At 38.0% G+C, this 17,469-nt stretch overlaps 12 protein-coding genes across 15 annotated transcripts in view; 7 read left to right on the plus strand and 5 right to left on the minus strand.

The window, feature by feature from the left end:
• The first annotated feature begins 237 nt into the window (after positions 1-237).
• Positions 238-2,118, plus strand: Gasu_48510 (beta-1,3-galactosyltransferase 1). The gene is made up of 4 exons (XM_005704016.1): positions 238-1,133; positions 1,190-1,248; positions 1,307-1,477; positions 1,529-2,118. The coding sequence occupies exons 1-4, from the start codon at positions 334-336 to the stop codon at positions 1,795-1,797; spliced, it is 1,299 nt and encodes a 432-aa protein (XP_005704073.1). The 5' UTR covers positions 238-333; the 3' UTR covers positions 1,798-2,118.
• Positions 2,119-2,127: 9 nt separating this feature from the next.
• Positions 2,128-3,518, plus strand: Gasu_48520 (uncharacterized protein). The gene is made up of 3 exons (XM_005704017.1): positions 2,128-2,341; positions 2,391-2,942; positions 2,993-3,518. Exons 1-3 carry the CDS (start codon positions 2,168-2,170, stop codon positions 3,491-3,493), a joined length of 1,227 nt encoding a protein of 408 aa, XP_005704074.1. The 5' UTR covers positions 2,128-2,167; the 3' UTR covers positions 3,494-3,518.
• Positions 3,519-3,522: 4 nt separating this feature from the next.
• On the minus strand, positions 3,523-4,267 carry Gasu_48530 (ring finger protein-like protein). The gene has a single exon (XM_005704018.1). The coding sequence runs from the start codon at positions 4,197-4,199 to the stop codon at positions 3,597-3,599; it is 603 nt and encodes a 200-aa protein (XP_005704075.1). The 5' UTR covers positions 4,200-4,267; the 3' UTR covers positions 3,523-3,596.
• Positions 4,268-4,302: 35 nt separating this feature from the next.
• Gasu_48540 (O-linked GlcNAc transferase-like protein) lies at positions 4,303-5,637 on the minus strand. 3 transcript variants are annotated; one of them, XM_005704019.1, is made up of 7 exons: positions 5,366-5,637; positions 5,161-5,316; positions 4,967-5,108; positions 4,802-4,917; positions 4,696-4,751; positions 4,541-4,647; positions 4,303-4,490 (listed from the first exon to the last, which is right to left on the minus strand). In XM_005704019.1, the coding sequence occupies exons 1-7, from the start codon at positions 5,602-5,604 to the stop codon at positions 4,410-4,412; spliced, it is 897 nt and encodes a 298-aa protein (XP_005704076.1). In that variant the 5' UTR covers positions 5,605-5,637; the 3' UTR covers positions 4,303-4,409. The 3 variants fall into 3 exon arrangements, with proteins under 3 accessions (XP_005704076.1, XP_005704077.1, XP_005704078.1); XM_005704020.1 differs by lacking the exons at positions 4,802-4,917; positions 4,967-5,108; positions 5,161-5,316; positions 5,366-5,637 and having other exon boundaries at positions 4,696-4,777; XM_005704021.1 differs by lacking the exons at positions 4,303-4,490; positions 4,541-4,647; positions 4,696-4,751 and having other exon boundaries at positions 4,783-5,108.
• A 1,260-nt stretch (positions 5,638-6,897) lies between these two features.
• Gasu_48550 (alpha/beta fold family hydrolase) lies at positions 6,898-8,328 on the plus strand. Its single transcript, XM_005704022.1, has 3 exons — positions 6,898-7,336; positions 7,385-7,640; positions 7,688-8,328. Exons 1-3 carry the CDS (start codon positions 7,011-7,013, stop codon positions 8,300-8,302), a joined length of 1,197 nt encoding a protein of 398 aa, XP_005704079.1. The 5' UTR covers positions 6,898-7,010; the 3' UTR covers positions 8,303-8,328.
• Positions 8,329-8,342: 14 nt separating this feature from the next.
• On the minus strand, positions 8,343-9,437 carry Gasu_48560 (mitochondrial carrier (BOU / S-adenosylmethionine carrier)). The gene is made up of 2 exons (XM_005704023.1): positions 9,413-9,437; positions 8,343-9,359 (listed from the first exon to the last, which is right to left on the minus strand). Exons 1-2 carry the CDS (start codon positions 9,426-9,428, stop codon positions 8,365-8,367), a joined length of 1,011 nt encoding a protein of 336 aa, XP_005704080.1. The 5' UTR covers positions 9,429-9,437; the 3' UTR covers positions 8,343-8,364.
• A 10-nt stretch (positions 9,438-9,447) lies between these two features.
• On the plus strand, positions 9,448-10,298 carry Gasu_48570 (monothiol glutaredoxin). Its single transcript, XM_005704024.1, has 4 exons — positions 9,448-9,785; positions 9,836-9,935; positions 9,985-10,051; positions 10,102-10,298. Exons 1-4 carry the CDS (start codon positions 9,480-9,482, stop codon positions 10,235-10,237), a joined length of 609 nt encoding a protein of 202 aa, XP_005704081.1. The 5' UTR covers positions 9,448-9,479; the 3' UTR covers positions 10,238-10,298.
• Positions 10,299-10,302: 4 nt separating this feature from the next.
• On the minus strand, positions 10,303-11,007 carry Gasu_48580 (uncharacterized protein). The gene has a single exon (XM_005704025.1). The coding sequence runs from the start codon at positions 10,897-10,899 to the stop codon at positions 10,357-10,359; it is 543 nt and encodes a 180-aa protein (XP_005704082.1). The 5' UTR covers positions 10,900-11,007; the 3' UTR covers positions 10,303-10,356.
• A 280-nt stretch (positions 11,008-11,287) lies between these two features.
• On the plus strand, positions 11,288-12,528 carry Gasu_48590 (ubiquitin carboxyl-terminal hydrolase 35/38). The gene has a single exon (XM_005704026.1). The coding sequence runs from the start codon at positions 11,320-11,322 to the stop codon at positions 12,502-12,504; it is 1,185 nt and encodes a 394-aa protein (XP_005704083.1). The 5' UTR covers positions 11,288-11,319; the 3' UTR covers positions 12,505-12,528.
• A 34-nt stretch (positions 12,529-12,562) lies between these two features.
• On the minus strand, positions 12,563-14,497 carry Gasu_48600 (periplasmic alpha-amylase precursor-like protein). Its single transcript, XM_005704027.1, has 5 exons — positions 14,158-14,497; positions 13,869-14,110; positions 13,697-13,816; positions 13,488-13,646; positions 12,563-13,442 (listed from the first exon to the last, which is right to left on the minus strand). The coding sequence occupies exons 1-5, from the start codon at positions 14,474-14,476 to the stop codon at positions 12,627-12,629; spliced, it is 1,656 nt and encodes a 551-aa protein (XP_005704084.1). The 5' UTR covers positions 14,477-14,497; the 3' UTR covers positions 12,563-12,626.
• Positions 14,498-14,567: 70 nt separating this feature from the next.
• Positions 14,568-15,993, plus strand: Gasu_48610 (cyclin-dependent serine/threonine protein kinase). 2 transcript variants are annotated; one of them, XM_005704028.1, is made up of 5 exons: positions 14,568-14,811; positions 14,866-14,932; positions 14,983-15,288; positions 15,342-15,569; positions 15,615-15,993. In XM_005704028.1, the coding sequence occupies exons 1-5, from the start codon at positions 14,685-14,687 to the stop codon at positions 15,787-15,789; spliced, it is 903 nt and encodes a 300-aa protein (XP_005704085.1). In that variant the 5' UTR covers positions 14,568-14,684; the 3' UTR covers positions 15,790-15,993. The 2 variants fall into 2 exon arrangements, with proteins under 2 accessions (XP_005704085.1, XP_005704086.1); XM_005704029.1 differs by having other exon boundaries at positions 15,342-15,993.
• A 244-nt stretch (positions 15,994-16,237) lies between these two features.
• Gasu_48620 (serine/threonine-protein kinase ATR) overlaps positions 16,238-17,469 on the plus strand; it is an 8,371-nt gene continuing 7,139 nt past the window's right edge. Inside the window, exon 1 of the mRNA XM_005704030.1 lies at positions 16,238-17,404. Within this exon, the coding sequence (XP_005704087.1) occupies positions 16,255-17,404 (1,150 nt within the window). The 5' untranslated portion in view covers positions 16,238-16,254. The remainder of the gene's footprint in view (positions 17,405-17,469) is intronic.

The following is a 17,469-nucleotide window of genomic DNA, read 5'->3' on the forward strand; positions in this document are numbered from 1 at the left end:
CAATCCTTATTGTCACTCTGAAAATAATAAAGTCAAGTTTTCTAAGAAACTAAATGAGAAAATATAATTCCTCTTATATCTGGTACGACGAGGGAAAGCAATCTCTATAAGCCTCTATCTTCGATGAACATCCATTTATGTAAAAGGACAATCAAGATATAGCATGATACTATAGAATTCTGAAAAACTTTTCTATTCTAAATAACAAATGTATATTTTCGACAACTGGACAGCCGTTTGATCATATTCAAATGATTCGCAAACGTCATCAAAATTGTTCCTGTAAAAGAAATGAATCATTTGGTCAACAATTCGTTTCCTTAAACTTCCGTTATGGCAAAGTCTATGACTAAAAGATTGTATGTAAAGATATACCGAAGACTACGTTTTAAAAAATATTTCAGTCTAGTGTTAGTTTGGTTTATTATTGGCTTAGTTTGCCTTTGCATCTTTCTTGCCCAGTCACATAATAGGCGTGTAGCAGCCAATGCCAGTGAACAAGAAAATCACAATGTTTCTAGTCCAAAATACTCGCAAAAAGATCTTCCAACGAATAGTCAGTTATCTTCGAATCCGAACGAGATTAGTAAAGGTGTTCAAAGTCAGGGTGTTTCCAAAGAAGAAAGAGAAAGTCAAGTTGAAGAGAGAAGAGAAGCCAACTCCCAAACAGTCCCTCTCTTTTTGGGAGACAACAGATCTCAAGACGAAGAAAAGGAAGAATTGTTCCTTTTCGTTGCTATTACAACAGATCACAAAAACTTTCAAGCTAGACAGTCAGTCAGAGATACTTGGCTTCAATTCCCAAGAATTCCAAGCTGGGAGGCGTACTTCTTTGTTATGCAAAGCCCCAACATTACTTTGCAAAGATGGGTAGAGGAAGAAGCAAAACAGTTCAAGGATATAATTATACTGCCATATCTGGAAACCTATGCCAATCTGACTCTGAAGACTCTTTCTCTGATGGAATGGATTGATCAAAATATAAATGCTACTTTCATTTTCAAATCTGATGATGACGCATACGTGAATATACCAAGACTAGCGCTTTGGCTGCTTAAGAAACCCTTACAAAGATTCTACACCGGAGGAGTCAATAAGAATTCGAAACCTGTGCGAATAAAGGGCCACAAATGGTATGTATATAGCTCATTGGATGCTTGTTTCATACTATAACTCAAGACTTTGTTAGGTACGTAAGTTATGATGAATATCCTTACAAATACTATCCAGATTATTGTATCGGCAACGGTATATATAGATTTGTTCTTTTGAACCAAAACATGTTGTTGATTACATTCCGTGATAGGATATATTGTTTCAAGTGACCTTGTTTCCATTCTTGGAAATTGTTTGCCAGAAAATCTTTCATGCACCAACGACTATCCTTCTTGTGTGCCTAGAAAGAGTTGCAGTGTTCCATTACAATTTTATCGAGTCATTGGTTTAGAAGATATTACAGTAGCTATTATTCTTAAAGGTATTGTAGCCTGACAAATACTATAAGCATCTATAATCTTATTGCACTTAGGCTCTGCTGGAGTGGAATGTGTTCATGGAGATGGGAAGTTTATAAATGAACCATACTTTTATTGTAACACTAAATACAGTCCTCGATGCCTTATGGGATTGAAAGAACCAGAGGACCAAAACGTCGTATGCAATCCAAGATACGAAGTATTCTTTATTCATAGAGTTGTACCAGAGCAAATGTATCGATACCACTTTAACGGACCTGGAATCGGTGCCAATATCAAGATGTGTAAGAATTCTTCTTTTTCAAGTTATCCACTGCTCTGAATGCTCTTGTTGATGGGAGCATTTCCTCACAAGTTCCACTCTTTTTTTAACTGCCAACATAACTTTTTGGTTCGATTACTCTCATTGTGCGATGGATATACAAAATGGAAGAAAGTGATTGGTCTGAAATTGGCGACAATTGAAGAGCAGTAAATTGTATTGAAACTCTTCGACACAAGTTGGTCAGTAGAGATTCACATGGATAGTCTTGACGTTGAATCACTAACTGACTTGTTTACAAAGTCTTGGCTTTGTATCCGTTTTCGAAGACATCATTTATTCATATCATTTTTATTGCAATATAAAGTAATTGATAGCCGTGAAGCATCCAATAGTCAAAATCATTGAGCATTTTTTGGACTTTGACAAGATGATAAGAGCCAAGTGGCTTGTAAAGGAGTTGCACGAGCTTCTACCTTCAAGATGGTCACATTTTTATATTACCAATAACAAGAATCGTTTGAGTAGCTATACTACTAACCTTTCCCATCCTTGTTTGAAGAAACTCCATACTTCTGCTGCTGATTTTCAAGTACAACAGAGCGTAAGTGTATTGAGCTTTCCCAGTTTTATATTTATTATTCCTAACTTAGGATCCAATGGTGGTGGGTATGACTCCTCGTAGGAAACTTCCACATAACTTTGGATTTGTTGTAGTACCACAGCAGTGGAACTACATCGTAGAACGTTTTGGGAAGCTCCACGTTAAACTAGAACCCGGACTTCATTTTTTGATACCATTTATTGATAGGATTGCATATGTCCACAGTTTAAAGGAGGAAGCAATCAGCATTCCTAACCAAATGGCTATTACTAGAGATAATGTGACTATTCATATTGATGGAGTGCTCTATGTTAAAGTGGAAGATGCAGTCTTAGCTTCTTATGGTGTAGAGAATCCATACCGTGCACTTGCTTTATTGGCACAAACAACTATGAGATCTGAGTTGGGAAAACTTTCTCTCGATAAAACTTTTGAAGAAAGGGAAGCACTCAATGCTCGCATCGTCAATGCCATTAATGATGCCGCAAGAGATTGGGGAATGCGTTGTCTTCGTTATGAAATACGAGATATTAGTCCTCCTGCCAACGTTAGAAAAGCGATGGAATTACAAGCTGAGGCTGAGAGGCGTAAAAGAGCTCAGGTATAATAGATCTTTAATATATCCATCACCTAATGATTTTTTCCGGGTAGATCCTCGACTCTGAAGGAGAACAACAAAGTGACATTAATATAGCAGAAGGAAGAAAGAGAGCAACTATATTATCTTCTGAGGCAGTCCGTGCTGAACAAATCAACAGGGCAAATGGTGAAGCGGAAGCCATATTGCTAAAGGCAAACGCCACTGCGAAGGGAATAGCTACAGTAGCAGCATCTATTAGAGCAAATGGAGGCTTAGACGCGGTGTCTCTTCGAATAGCAGAACAATACATTGCAGCATTCTCCAACCTTGCTAAAGAAAGTAATACTATATTGCTTCCTTCAAATACTAATGATGTGAGCAGTATGGTTAGTCAGGCTTTGTCCATATTCAAAGCCCTCACTAGGAATGAATCATTCAACGCCAAACCAGATAAAACTGAAGGAAGAGATACGCAAGAACAGCAATCCGCTCATTCACAAGAAAGCCAAAGCGATATATATTCTGTGTCGCCTATACTGCGTGGAGATTCCAATCGTTCCAATTCAACTTGAAACTTTGACTCAAGTTATTGACATTCAATGTTCCTGTATTATTAAGATAATTCATAGAGAGGATAAGAATTTTAGGAGATATTCTCAACGTATTTGTGGAATGTCATATGAAGAAAAATAAATAATTCCAGTCACTTTGGTTCGTTCCCCTAACTGAACGACTCGAAAGCGTGCCTCTTTCGATAGCAAAGGACTTTTGACAAAGAGGACAAGACTTGGACCGGCCTACCAATATCCACTTGAGGATACAAGATGAGTGGAATATGTGCCCACAAAATAGCCTACGGACAGCCTGATAGCCAATTTCCTCGAGGCATATGCTACAGAACACAAGTTCACTTTCTATTGTTTCAGTCTGTCCCTTGTCGCGAAAGAGTTGGTCAAAGGATACTTCAGGAAACACTTTGTCAACGTTATTCCGGTTTAAAATCAAATGAGGGTCAAACAACTTTCCACTTTCGTCCAATAAAAGATATTCTTCCGTAGCCACATGATCAAGGACAAGATCTGACATGTTTCCTATAGGAACACCTTGTGCAAACTCTTCGTCAAACAAGGGATTGAATAGTTCTCTTCTTTGTTGACTCCTTCTCCTTGAAACAAGTCCAACCAGCGACGCTGTAACAAGTATCGCCACTACCGTACCCACTGAAACAAATATATAGCACAAGTTACTGCAGTTGGAAATACCACTGCTTTCCGACATACAGTAGTCCTCTACAACCACACATCTGAATTTGGGAATTTCCGTTGAGATTCCAACGTAATGCTATTGTGACATTCTTCAGTTCATTTCCCTTCATAGCATTACAAGTGTCAATACTTTCGCAACAAGGTATTCTACCAAATTTAGATACAACTTTAGACAATATAAAAGAAATTCCGTTTACAATGACATGAAAAAGACACAACTATTCTAGTCATTTGTTTGATATTTCAACTTTCTTGAGCTACTGTGAGTTAACAATTCTTCAACTGCAAATAACAAGGAAGAGTTCTGCAACAATTGGAATATTAGAAATATGAATCTTTCAAAAATTCACTTGCCTTGTATAATTGTCTCAAGTGCTTTGATGCAAAGAGTAAAAGTCTTCTATTCACATCCTTTGATGATTGTGGAAACTTTCCAAGAGCCCAGCAAACCAGCAGCAAATCTAAACGAGATAAGATATCGCGTTGTCAAAGATTGGTTGTAATGTTACCATAGAAGACTCGAGGACAACTCTTCTGCATTTTGCAAACATAACAACAATATTTCCTTTCATAAGAAGAATCAACTGATTCTTATCCTTAACAACAGACTCTTACCGAGCAGTTACGAGGGACTCATAGCTTCCTATGTTGTATTGAATTTCAGCAAATAACAAAAAGTAAAACCAATTTGAAGGATTCAAAATGATCAATTCAGAAGCGGCAAAAGCTGCCTGTCTTACTCATAAGTGAAACTATACCGAACGGATTTTGGTTGCTTGCCTCCTCGTATTTCCTCAAATATAAATATATAAAAACAAGTTCACACCAAGACTCTTCATCTACCATAAAGTTCTTTAAATAATCGCAAAGAACGACGGCAGCTTGCTCATAAGAGTTCAAGCTCTTCAATATTGCAACCTGTCTACATTAGTCGCTATAAGTCAATAAGCGCTGATTGCTCAATAAGAGGATACCTCTTGTATAGCTGCGGACAGCTAGGATGCTTTACCAAGCTATTTTCGTATACTGCGGCTGCTGCTCTATAATCAAGACGGATTTCGTGAAACAATCCGAGCAGACGGTGCAGTCTCCAGTTGTCTCCAAACCTCTTTTTGATTTTGTCACAGCACCTTCATGAAAAATAAACTCAAAATAATAAACAAGACGAATCATTCTAACCAGTTAAAAATTCTGTAGTTTGACACGTCGGCAGCAGCAAGGGCAATGAGCTCGATCGCTTGCCAGTATTCAATTGTTTCAACTTGGGTGTCACGTAAAACACGAAAAAGAGGAAGTACTAGATCTGGTCTTCTCAGTGAATAAACTCTTACAAATGACAAAAACTCTAGTGTCCTGTCTACTTTCTCCAGAATATCAGTTACAACAGTACAATTGCGGAACCGAACAAGTAATTCCATTCCTCAGTCGGTCATGGCATTTCCATTCTAGTGATGCAACATCATTCATTGTTAGAAGAAAGAATTTCTTCAGGTAAAGTGCCTCATTGTAGAGCTTATCTTGAAATCTTTGAAGAAAATATGTTTTACGTCAATATACAGAATATAGAATCCAAAAAGTTGGATAAGGAAAGACCTGAGGCCAAGAGGGTTTCAAAATCAACCAAATACAATGAGCTTCATTATTCCAGAACAAATTGATTACTTAAAGTTACTTCGAGAAGTCTTTAATTGCTTTTAAAATTGGAGAGCTTGTTCAACAAGTTACATTGAATTAGGCCATACTATTATGTTTCAACAAATGAACTGAGCTATTAAAAATACAAGTCAGGTTGATAGCCCTGTCAACAAAAACTTGGGAAAAACTTCTATTCTCTGAAAAGCGAATGCAAAGTTCTTTGTAGAAATTCCAATGTTATTCAGTGCTCTCAAAAAAATTGGAAGGATCTGTTTGAACCTTTGAAAAATTCTGACATTTGCTGCTATTTTCGCGAATACTGATTTTCTGTGCCTCCAATTGTCCTGAGATTGCATATAAATAGTGCCAAGGTAAAATAGATTCAAGGCATAAAGAGGAACTGCACTAATACAAAAGTTTTTCTATGGTCTTGGACTAGAAAGAAAACTGGCTCGTCCTATCTAATCGACTGAATAGTTTTCGTAACCTGTACGAAATAGCCAAAGTAGAGTTGTTCTATTGAACTTGCCGAAGCTAGGAAGTTCAGTTGCTAGGTATTCCATCATTTTATCTTCACCAAGAATTCCTTAAAAATAAATACTAAAAGAACATATACAGTTCTCACTTCTACAACAACTAAACATTCTTCCAACTAAAAGGTGAAATCAGTACAGTATGTCCTTCTTGTAACTCGATACAAGGCTACACGCCTTAAAGAAAATGAAGTGTTAAAAGGTCAAAAATTTACATCAGCAATGGTATTTTTCCGCTTTCATTATAGAATTTTTTGTGAAGTTTCGGAAATGAGCAAATCCTATTTCCTTCCTTAATGGCTGCATATACAAAGGGAATGCTGCTGCGTAACGAGTCTGTCTTTAACACTGTCACAAAATAACCAATCAAGAAGATACCGATATAAGTTTTCAGGCTTTTACACATATTATTGCTCCTCAGCAATACAATATCGAGTGGAGAAGAAAAACTGTTTGCGACTCCGGCTTTTGTCCTCTGTTCTCAAACAGCAACTGCACTTAAATTCTGAAAAGTTGAAGCCTTTTATGGTATCTTCTTTAATATTTGTCTATTATTGAGTTAACCAATATCACAATTCAGCCAAAAAATAACCAATACATACTAATCCATTGCTTCAGAGTACAAATTCACCTACTTTCATTTACAACAGTTTTAGATGGCACATTGTAGTATCGCATGGATACAACAGTCATTGCCAGTGTTAAGGCAAAGAAGTATTGAAAGGAAAACGAACATTCATGTTTTGAATAGGTTGCAATATTGCTCTTATTGTCGGAAATGCAAGTGGAAGCTTTCAACTTTCAAGTATCTGAAAATGGAAAGTAACAATAGAGAAGAGTCGGTCGCTTGTGCATCATCAGCTCACGAAAGTAGCACAACAGTTGAGGATCCTGTTACGAGCCGGAAAGACTCAAACTTTTATAGAAAGTTTCAACATATCCCGAAAACTCTGAAAGACTTGGAGTTTTTAACTTTCAAGTGGTAAGCAACTTGAATTTTGAATGTCTTGTATCTCACTGTGTTCTTCAGGAAGGGAAAGTATAATATCAATTATTTTGTAGACGGGAAGGAAAGTTCGGAACCTATCCTTCTAGTTCATGGTTTTGGTGCCTCCATTGCGCACTGGAGGAAAAACATACCTTTTCTTGTTGAAGCTGGCTATCAAGTATATGCAGTGGACCTTCTTGGTTTTGGAGCAAGCCAAAAACCTCTCCTTAGGGAGTATTCTCTTGAGCTTTGGAAGGAGCTTTTAGTCGATTTCTGTTGGTGTATGCGGCAAAACAAAGTATGTTATATGCAGTTTGTTTATTTTTGCTAAAGTCGTCTTTTTAGAAATGGATATTGTGTGGCAATAGTATTGGCGCCCTGTTGTGCTTGATGGTGGCTTATGACTTTCCTAATATGGTGGAATCCTTGGTTCTTCTCAATTGTGCTGGAGGATTAACCTCGTTTCGTGAAACGGAACTTTCTCTTCCAGGTGCTATTCTTTACCGTCTTGTTCGGCTTGTCTTGTTCAATTCTTTGACTGGACCCTTGTTTTTTCGAAATTTTCGTACTCGTGAGAATATTTTAAAGTTGCTCAATCAAGTATATATCGATAAGGATGCTGTTGACGATTATCTGGTAGAAATGTTACATCTTCCGTCCTTAGACGAAGGAGCAGAACACGTATTCTTGAAGACACTTGGAGGGTCTCCTGGTCCTTCACCCGAAGAATTACTTCCAAGTATATCTTGTCCCATATTAATGTTATGGGGAGAAGACGACCCTTGGACGCCCTATAGGAAAGGCTTTCATCCTGGCATCAAGTTTCCAAATTACAATAAGAATCTTAAGCTTATTTCTTTTCCTGATACTGGACATTGTCCTCATGATGAGAGACCTCAACTAGTTCATCAAATTTTGCTTCCATGGCTCCAAAATAATAAACAAGTTGAGAATAGCTAAATCCCATTTCAAATTTTATCAAAAACGACAAGTATTCTTTTCTAGAAATATCAGGACTAACTTCAGCAAATTCCTCGAGTCAAATAAGCTTGTCGTAAGTGATGACGCCTTATTCGACTTCCAAACGAGTGACCGAAATCAAAGCATGGCACACCAATACTTGCCGACGAGTTGTAGTAAGACTTTGTCCCATATTGTTGCTTCCTTTGTATCAAATAACGTGAAATGCCTTCATAAAGTGAAAGTGTAATTGCTGCCAGCGGAGCTAGGAACATAACTCGTGGAATCACACCTTTGAAAAGAGCAGTTGGGCCTTCCTCTGTAAAAATTCTCTGAAGAGTAGGAAAGATTCCTTTGTATTGTAGAGTATCCGAAACTCTCTGAGTCATCAGCCTAGTCTTCACAACATCCACCGGAGTCATAATAACTGCTGCAAGAGTACCTCCTGCTCCGGCAAGAAACAGGTTTTCACGGTTGGTGGGTTGTCTCTTCCTAAGACGACCAAAAAGTCTCTTTAGTTGCGCGTGAAACAAGAATGAAAGGGCATTCCAAGGGACGTCGCGAGAAATTGTAGCAAAATATCCTTTGTAGAGACCACGAAACCCCTCTTCTCTGAGAACTGTTGGTAACGCTACAACAACATTGGGATAAATATCTGCCTGAATACGCTGCTTTAAAACTTCTTGTGGAACTCTTACAACTGAGGCTGCAAGAGCTCCACCAGCTCCTGCTAACAAGTCCCGTAAGGCTTGGAATTTGACATTTGGCAAGAGCACCTGTAGTTTATCCTTGCAAAATTCGTAAGAAAGAAATTGTATAGCTCCTGCAGGAACGGCCAAAACGATCTGTGGAATAACGCCTTTTGTGAACACTCCTGGGGACCAATTTCTTTTCACACCCTTTGCTTGAAGTCTTGTTCGGGCAACATCTACTGGATGCAAAAAAGTTTGGGCAACTCCCCTTGCTATCGCACCACTTAGCAATTTCTCTAGGAAGTTTAGTTCATATGAAATTTTGCCTCCAGATACAACAGTTTCATTTTTTAGTCTCTTCGAATCTTCAAACAAGATTAGTCTTGGGTTACTAGCAAAGCCAAAACGTACCCCTTACTCCTCTTCTTCACCATCCAACTAACTGAATTATCTTTCAATTTGTGGTGATTGAGATGAGACTGTCTATGTTTTTGAGCCTCAGTAATTTTTCCAAGTTGCGCAGTACACCTTCGTTCTCCAGAGCTGTTTCAAAATCGCTACATCACTATGCACCTTTTTGCCTTTCTAGTAAAGTTCTGAACCCTAGTCGTCATCTCTCGTTGTATTCCCAAAAAAGTTATCTGGGTTCATCCTCTTGGAGACGTTGGAGTTGGCACAATAACTTTTCTTCAACCAGTCGCTTTAGTAAAGTGGACCAGGATTCTGATGCCGACTTTCAGCCAAAGATTAAAAAACCCGTAACTTCTAGTATTCACGACGTTATCAAGCAGGTCGAGTAGTTTATGGTGTGTGACTCGGTGAAACTCACTTTGTTGTGTAGCAAGTGGACAATGCCGACGTCGTATTGTATATGAAGGGTTCTCCTTCGTCACCTATGTGTGGATTTAGCTTTAAAGTTGTGCAAATATTGAATAGCTTAGGTGAGTGGGGTTGTGTTAGCGTGTAACAACTTACATTTATGTGTCTCAGGTGTTGAGTATCAGACATACAATGTTCTGGCTGACGAAACCTTGCGACAAGGTATCAAGGACTTTAGGTGAGTTGAACTTTGAAGTTTCTGTTGTTTTGTTTTACTTTAGAATTTAGCAACTGGCCAACTATTCCACAGCTATATGTGAAAGGCGAGTTTGTGGGAGGCTGTGATATCATAGAGAACATGTACCGTTCAGGAGAGCTGCAAGCTTTACTTTCAAGCTATTCTAGAAATACTCAAAGCTCATAGGCACTTTTTAAGGCAACATAAAGCATGTATTGCAGTTGAAGCTTTTAGAAAAATGTTTTTTGTCTTTCTCATGTAAGGGCTCTGTGCAGTTATTGCAAACTTCTATACATATATATATTTCATTTTTTCGGCGAACTTGCACTAGCTTTTCTCTTCTCTTCCTTATATTTTGCCTTGGCAATTTGAATCCGCAACAACTCGGGAACATATTCTTTGAGGCCGGAAGGACCTAGCTTCAAACTTTCCGTTAGCAATTCAGGATAAAGACCTTCTATCTTTAAGTCAACATAAACTGGAGCCAAGGAACCAATCTCGTTCTTGTGAAACTTCAGCTGTGGAAAACTGTACAAGTCAGGTATCACCAACTGTTTGTCCGGCGTTCTCTTGAAAGCTGAGAAAACTACACCTTGTGTCAAAAACTCGTACATTCGTTCGCCTTTGAGAGACAAAAATAACATTTTTCTGATAATTTGTGCATCCTTTTGTCCGATCCACTCCATTGCCAGCATTTGGTTTGCCATAGGTACACCGGGAGGTAAAACTCCCGTTTTGAGAATGCACTGATATAAGCGTGGAATCTTTCCAATATCCTTCGGTCTAATTTTGTTAATAAGCAAAGGTCTTACTACGCTTTCATAGTATTCCTGTAATATAGGTCTCATAACAAGGCTCTAGCGTCTATTAACTTTTTCGACAGCGCCCAGTTAAACACGATCGGAAGTCTGAATGAGTTGGGAAGAAATGATTTGGAATCAACAAAAAATGATCAAATGAAACTATTAAGAAGACTACCAAAAGCTCTCTTTACCCAAATACCCTTAGTAAAGTCCTCGTTCAAAAGAAAACTTTAAATATTTTCGCTCCTATAAAATGATAATATAAGAAATTACATGTGACTACAAACTTTTGAATGACGCTATATCGTCGTTACTTGCAGTCAAAAACCTGAATATATGTATTCTTATCAGAGTCTTTCAAGTGCCGAAAGTCGTCAGATATAATATAGAAATGACATAAAATGAAAATGGAAAGTGGGAATAGCAAACTTCCAGACTAACGGCTCAATTTTGAATTTGCAGCTAATGACTTCTTCGTTGAAGCGTTCCCGCGTCGAATGTGACCCGGACTCGAAGGTTTTATTCAAGTCACGAAACGAGTGTTCTATTATATCACGACGACATGTTGCAAAGGTGCCACTAGGTTTGGCAAACCTAGGAAATACTTGTTTTATGAGTGCTGTGATACAAGTTCTTTTTCACTTGAAAGATTTTCGAAAACTTATTTTAGTTGAAGAGAATTGGAAAGTATCTAGCAGGACGAATAACTATTCCTACAGTATTGAGCAGGACTTAGCAATTGCCAAGTCCTTAAGAAACGTGTTCCTCCAGCTAGAAACAGGTCGAGAAAGTAACGAAAATCAAACTTATATTTCTCCGATAAGTCTTCATGCGTGCCTTAAAAAACATGCCAATGAACTCTTCAACTTTCAGCAACAAGATGCTCATGAGTTTCTGCGATTTTTACTTGGAAGTATTCAAAACTTGTTTGCCAGCAAGAAAGAGTCCAGTTTGACACTCAAAGATATAAACTCGGTTTCGAGCAGTGGTCAACAACCGAAGGATCTTATTGAAGCTTTGTTCGGGGGCTTAGTTGTAACCAAGACACGTTGCTTAGAGTGTGAAAATGAAACTAGACACGAGGAGACATTTATGGACATTAGCCTTCCAGTTCATGGACGTCGTTCGATAAGTTGGGCAATTTCAGACTGCTGCAGAAGAGAAGTTTTAATGGGAAACAACAAATATGCTTGTGACAACTGCTTAACATATACTGAGGCTGAAAAATACTGGAGTTTTGTCGAACTACCTCCTCTTCTTATATTTCATTTGAAACTCTTCTCAGAAAATACAAGAAAAGTGAATCAGGTCACTCCTTGTCCTCTCGAACTGAAGATGACGAGATGGTGTGATTCCAAAGTCCAAAATGGCTACGATACTTATCGATTATCCGCAATTATAGTTCATCAAGGCTTTGGTCTAGGTGAAGGTCATTATTACGCATTTGTTTCTTGTTACTTGACAGATTATGTACATTGTTTTAAGCATGAAATTACAGAAGACAATCCTAGTAGCCATTGCTTTCCATGGTATTGCCTTAACGACACTGAAACATTCATTATTTCGGAATCGGACTTGATGCAACGATTATTTGAGTGTCCTACTTGTGTAGAAACCCCGTATCTTCTGTTTTACGTGAAGGAAACTTGAAATGTGCATAGGTATGCAAACTGTGAAGTATCGATTAGACCTATTCAATAGAAGAGTGCCATATGTTTGTACCTTAAGATAGAACTGTAAGCTGTTTCTCATTAGGATAGATGGATTGCTATTTAATAGGCAAAGATTTGTAAAGACCAAGGTTCGACAACAAAACATATCTTATTGTCACTTTGTCGACTCTTGGGATATGAGCTACCTGTAAAGAGCTCCACCAATTCAATGCTATCCATTTCTGATACTGCTTCATCAAAAGGAATGCAACCAACTCCATTGCCATCACTATGATTTATCACAACGAGGCGATAAACAACTTTGTTATTATCAGAGGTATCTATCCATCTCCATTTCCATGCCATTAATCTCCAAGCTTCTGGTTGTTGTTCCTTTTCAATATTTATAAATGACCAATTTCCTTGATGAAATATGTCGTGACTTAGGATTTGGTTGAGTTTATAGTAAAATGCTAACGTCTCTGGATCTTCTGGTTCCCATGCTGCTCGACGTAAATGAATATCTAACTGGTTCTTCTTTCCTTGCCACTCTCCATGAAATTGGAAGCGAATACCAGGCAACGTGAAACTGATCGAAGCTGCTGAATTGGCTATGGCCCGAGATCCGAAATACTTTGCAGCACGAGGCTCATCGTGGTTCTCTACAAAATGTGCACTATGTGCCAAAAATTGTTCCGATTTTGAGCTTAAATAGGAACGAATACTGTCCAAATTATTACTGTAGATAATATCATATAATGTCTTATCATAAGTAGCATCAAAGCCAAGATCTTGAAGTTGCTGATCCAAGTTCCAGTAGACCTCCGCCATTAAGATGGTATTAGGATATGTCGACCTCAATTTCTGTATAGCTTCTTGCCAAAACTCCTTTTCTGGTCTACTATAATGATTCCTTCTCAAAATATCGCCCCAGGTCTTGATAAGTTAAGTATATGCAGAGAAATGAGATACAAGTTCTACCTTTTCAATAACATCATTCAAGATAAGCATTGCCATGTCTACTCGAATGCCATCGCACATACTGGCAACTTTCATCAAATTGTCCATCATGGCCTGTCTTAAACTTTGATTCCAGTAATTGAGTTGCGCAGAGTCTTTCCAAGCTCCACTATAGGGGTCCTAATCACATTCACTCTAATGGAATTCTTTCATAGTTCCTTCTTACTCACTCTCCCGTAAGCTCTACCATCAGGTAGGTAAAGATCAGGTGAAGGATTGGCTCGTTCTTCTAAAGGTGCAAGTATAAAAAATTCCCTCTTTGACAAATCGTTGGACCAAACACAGTCGACCTTGAAAAATATAGTCTGAACCGGGTCATCACAACAACAAAGTATCACTTACTGCCATATGGTTGGGAACAAAATCAAGCATAAGTTTCAAATCCGCTGCCTTTAGTTTTTCTCTCAATGCCTTGAGCCCACGGTCTCCGCCAAGCTCATCATTGACTGAATACTCTACAACAGCATATGGCGATCCAATGATATCGGCATCAGTACAATCAGGCAACTTTTCTAGAAAATTCTCCCGACTCTTTGGATCCTTACGATCGAGTTGTACACCATAGTTTCCAATTTTCCATATTCCTTGAAGCGACAATGAATACTATCTACGAAGGACGAAAAGTCTTTACCTTGCATCCAGACCATATCTACTCCTCCAGCCTTCAGTTCATAAAATTCTGATAGAGGAACGTCTGCCAAAGAATTGATACGCGTGCCATATTTTTCTTTCAATTCATAAAGCCAAGCTCTTGAGCTTATTTCATACAATATGAATCCTTTGCTGTTACTGTACTGCGGCAAGTCTCGATTCACAAGCAACTGCATCGTGTCAACTTGACCAGCAGGAGGCTTTTGAGGTCCAATATAGTTTAAAAGACTTTCTTCCACTCTTCTTCCATAGACCAAGTTTGCAACAAGCAACAACCAGATCAAGTTGCAATAATTCATGGCAGCAACAGTCCACACAATCGAATTGTACTTTATAAATGTCTCTTATGCTCTTCTTTTCAACCCGTCATATACTATTGAGGATGTATATTCCATTGATTTCATTAATAGTGTATTGCAAATAAAGACAATTATTCGTATGACTGATAAGATTTATTTTGCATGAATAAAAACTTTATTGGATTCGTTTGCCATTGAGAGAAATCTTATGGAGAAGTTTCAAAAACTTGAAAAGATTGGTGAAGGGACTTATGGAGTTGTGTACAAAGCTAAAGACAAATTTACTGGAGAACTTGTAGCTCTAAAAAAGATAAGATTGGAGCACGAGGAAGAGGGTAACACATCTTTTTGTTTCTTCTTTTGTCAGTTCTAAGAAAACTTTTACTTAGGTGTGCCTTCCACAGCTATAAGGGAAATTTCCATTCTAAAGGAACTACAACATCCAAACATAGTGAGGTATGTTGTTCAAGTCTTTATAAAAGTGCTTTTAAGGCATTGTATTCCAGGCTTAGAGATGTTATCCATCTTGACTCCAAACTGTACCTGGTCTTTGAATATCTCGAACAAGATTTGAAACATTTTATGGATAGTTTACCCCCTGGAAACCTGGACCCTCTTTTAATCAAGTCTTACTTGTACCAGTTGCTGAATGGATTGGCATATTGTCACGCCAACCGAATCCTTCACCGCGATCTTAAGCCCCAAAACTTGTTGATTGATAAGAGAGGTTTCTTGAAGCTTGCCGACTTTGGCCTTGCAAGAGCTTTTGGAATTCCTGTGAGACATTATACTCATGAAGTGGTGACCTTATGGTATGTATTTTAATCGTCTGTTGCAACTTTTCTATTTCTTAAAGGTGAGAAAGGTATCGAGCACCCGAAATTCTTCTTGGAGCACAAAGGTACTCCACTGCAGTAGACATATGGTCTGCAGGTTGCATTTTTGCAGAGATGATATTGCGAATACCTCTTTTTCCTGGAGATTCAGAGATTGACGAACTTTACAAAATTTTTCGTGCACTTGGTACACCTAATGAACAAATCTGGAAGGATGTTTGTTCGCTGCCAGATTACAAGACTACTTTTCCTTCTTGGTATGTCCGACTGTTTGACGTATTTTCTAAATTGATTTGGTTCAGGCCTCTTAGGCATATACGAGAAACTGTTCCGTTTGCAGATGAAGCTGGTTTGGACTTGTTGTCGAAAATGCTTGTTTACGATCCAAACTATCGTATAAGTGCAAGAGCGGCGTTGACACATCCTTACTTTAGTGAAATTGCTCAAAATGTTGCTTCATATGCCACATACTTTTAGTCTTTGTTGTATCAATACATCTTAAGTTTCGTAGAGTTGGTGTGAATTTTGTCATATTATAGTCAACCTTCTTCTTTCTGTCATTCTTTTATTCCGTTCTTATGGAAATGACCATTCATAGTAACACTTTTATCGGGTCATAGTGTTTGATTTAGCGTTTTGTCAATAATATCCTTGTATTAAAATGAATACATTTATAACCTGAACTGCGAAGATTGACAGTTTTATGTTTTGGATAATATGGAATCTTTCATGTTAAATTTGCTCTTGGTTTAGTTTGCCGAGAAACTCAACAATGAAAGAACGGGAGATATCTACCTTGAAGAAAATTCAAAGCATGAAACAGCTATGAAGATAACGCTGTTTTAGAGAATTTTCAAGAGAACTCTTGAGTTCCTCATATGCCTATCTCCGCATTAAATTGGAGCACGAAGAAAATGGAATGTATTTCAAATTTTGGTTTGAATGGCCTTGACAAATGGCAAAGCACTGCTACCAATATGTAGTGAAGCAACCATTCAAAAACTGAAAACGGTGGAAAAGAATGAAGTATTACGCGTTGTTCACTCGTTATTGGAAGAAATTTTAGTTTTCAAGAGAATAGAGAACTCGCAGTCTTTCAAAAGGGCGCTGGAGGTTGCATCTCATTACGTACACGGACTATATTTAGCCTTCCTGGACCAAGAAATCTTGGTTTTGGTTTCCGATTTCACTCTTAATAATCTTGAGGTTCTTTTCAACTCATTGAAAGGCTATTCAAGTGAGCGGTATTCGCTTTGTACAACAGATAACGGTGAAGGCGTTCTATCTTCAAACGCTTACTATGCTTCTCAGACTTTCAGGGGGTTTATCAAAATGATTTCTCACACAACCTATTTGAGAAAGATAATAGAAAAGTTATTGGATATTGCACAGGTTATTCTTGATGTGTATAAACAAATGCCGCTCTTAGGTTATTCTTTAACTCAAACAATATTGGACGCTTTAGAGTCAGGAGTTGTCCATTATTTTGGACCAAAAGATGCTGAAAGCTTATTTACTTCTCTTCTAAATTTCCTAAAGTATTCCATAACAGTCAACAACGATGTTCAAACATCCTGCCTCATCGCAAGCACCTTGTCCATCCTGGTTTCTTATGTAAGTTTTCCTTCCATGAAGATATCGTTTGGGAGTCGTGTGGCACGCTTCTTGGAGTTGCTTTTTGAAAGGAACTTACTGAGTCAACAATTTTGTGTTCTTGGACAGGGAAGCTCAAGTGAACTGTTAATGAAACTGACCATACCTCTTTTTGGGTATCCGTATCAAGATCTTTCCTCTTTGAGCAGCTCTTCTCTCCACAAAATCTTATATTTGCTGAGTGTTTATGGTCATCCAGTTTGTTATAATGACGGAATTTGCAGTATACAGAGGAACTACGAAATACAAGGCTATTGTTTAGAACCAATGAAAAAAAAGCAGAAAAGTCTTCGTCCTACAAATTCACTTAGAGTATTCTATGAGACTGCGGAACATTTGTTGAGACTTTTATCTCATACCGATGCAGAGTTATCTGCGTTACAAGCACAAATATATGAAATTGGTGCCATAGTTGCTATTCAAAGACTATCCATGATAGGTACAAGCCTCAATTACTTGAAACAAAATGTACAAGGGGTTAATCATTTGCTGCTTCCCTTAACT

The sequence above is a fragment of the Galdieria sulphuraria genome (assembly GCF_000341285.1).
Source record: "Galdieria sulphuraria unplaced genomic scaffold scaf_46, whole genome shotgun sequence".
NCBI lineage: Eukaryota > Rhodophyta > Bangiophyceae > Galdieriales > Galdieriaceae > Galdieria > Galdieria sulphuraria.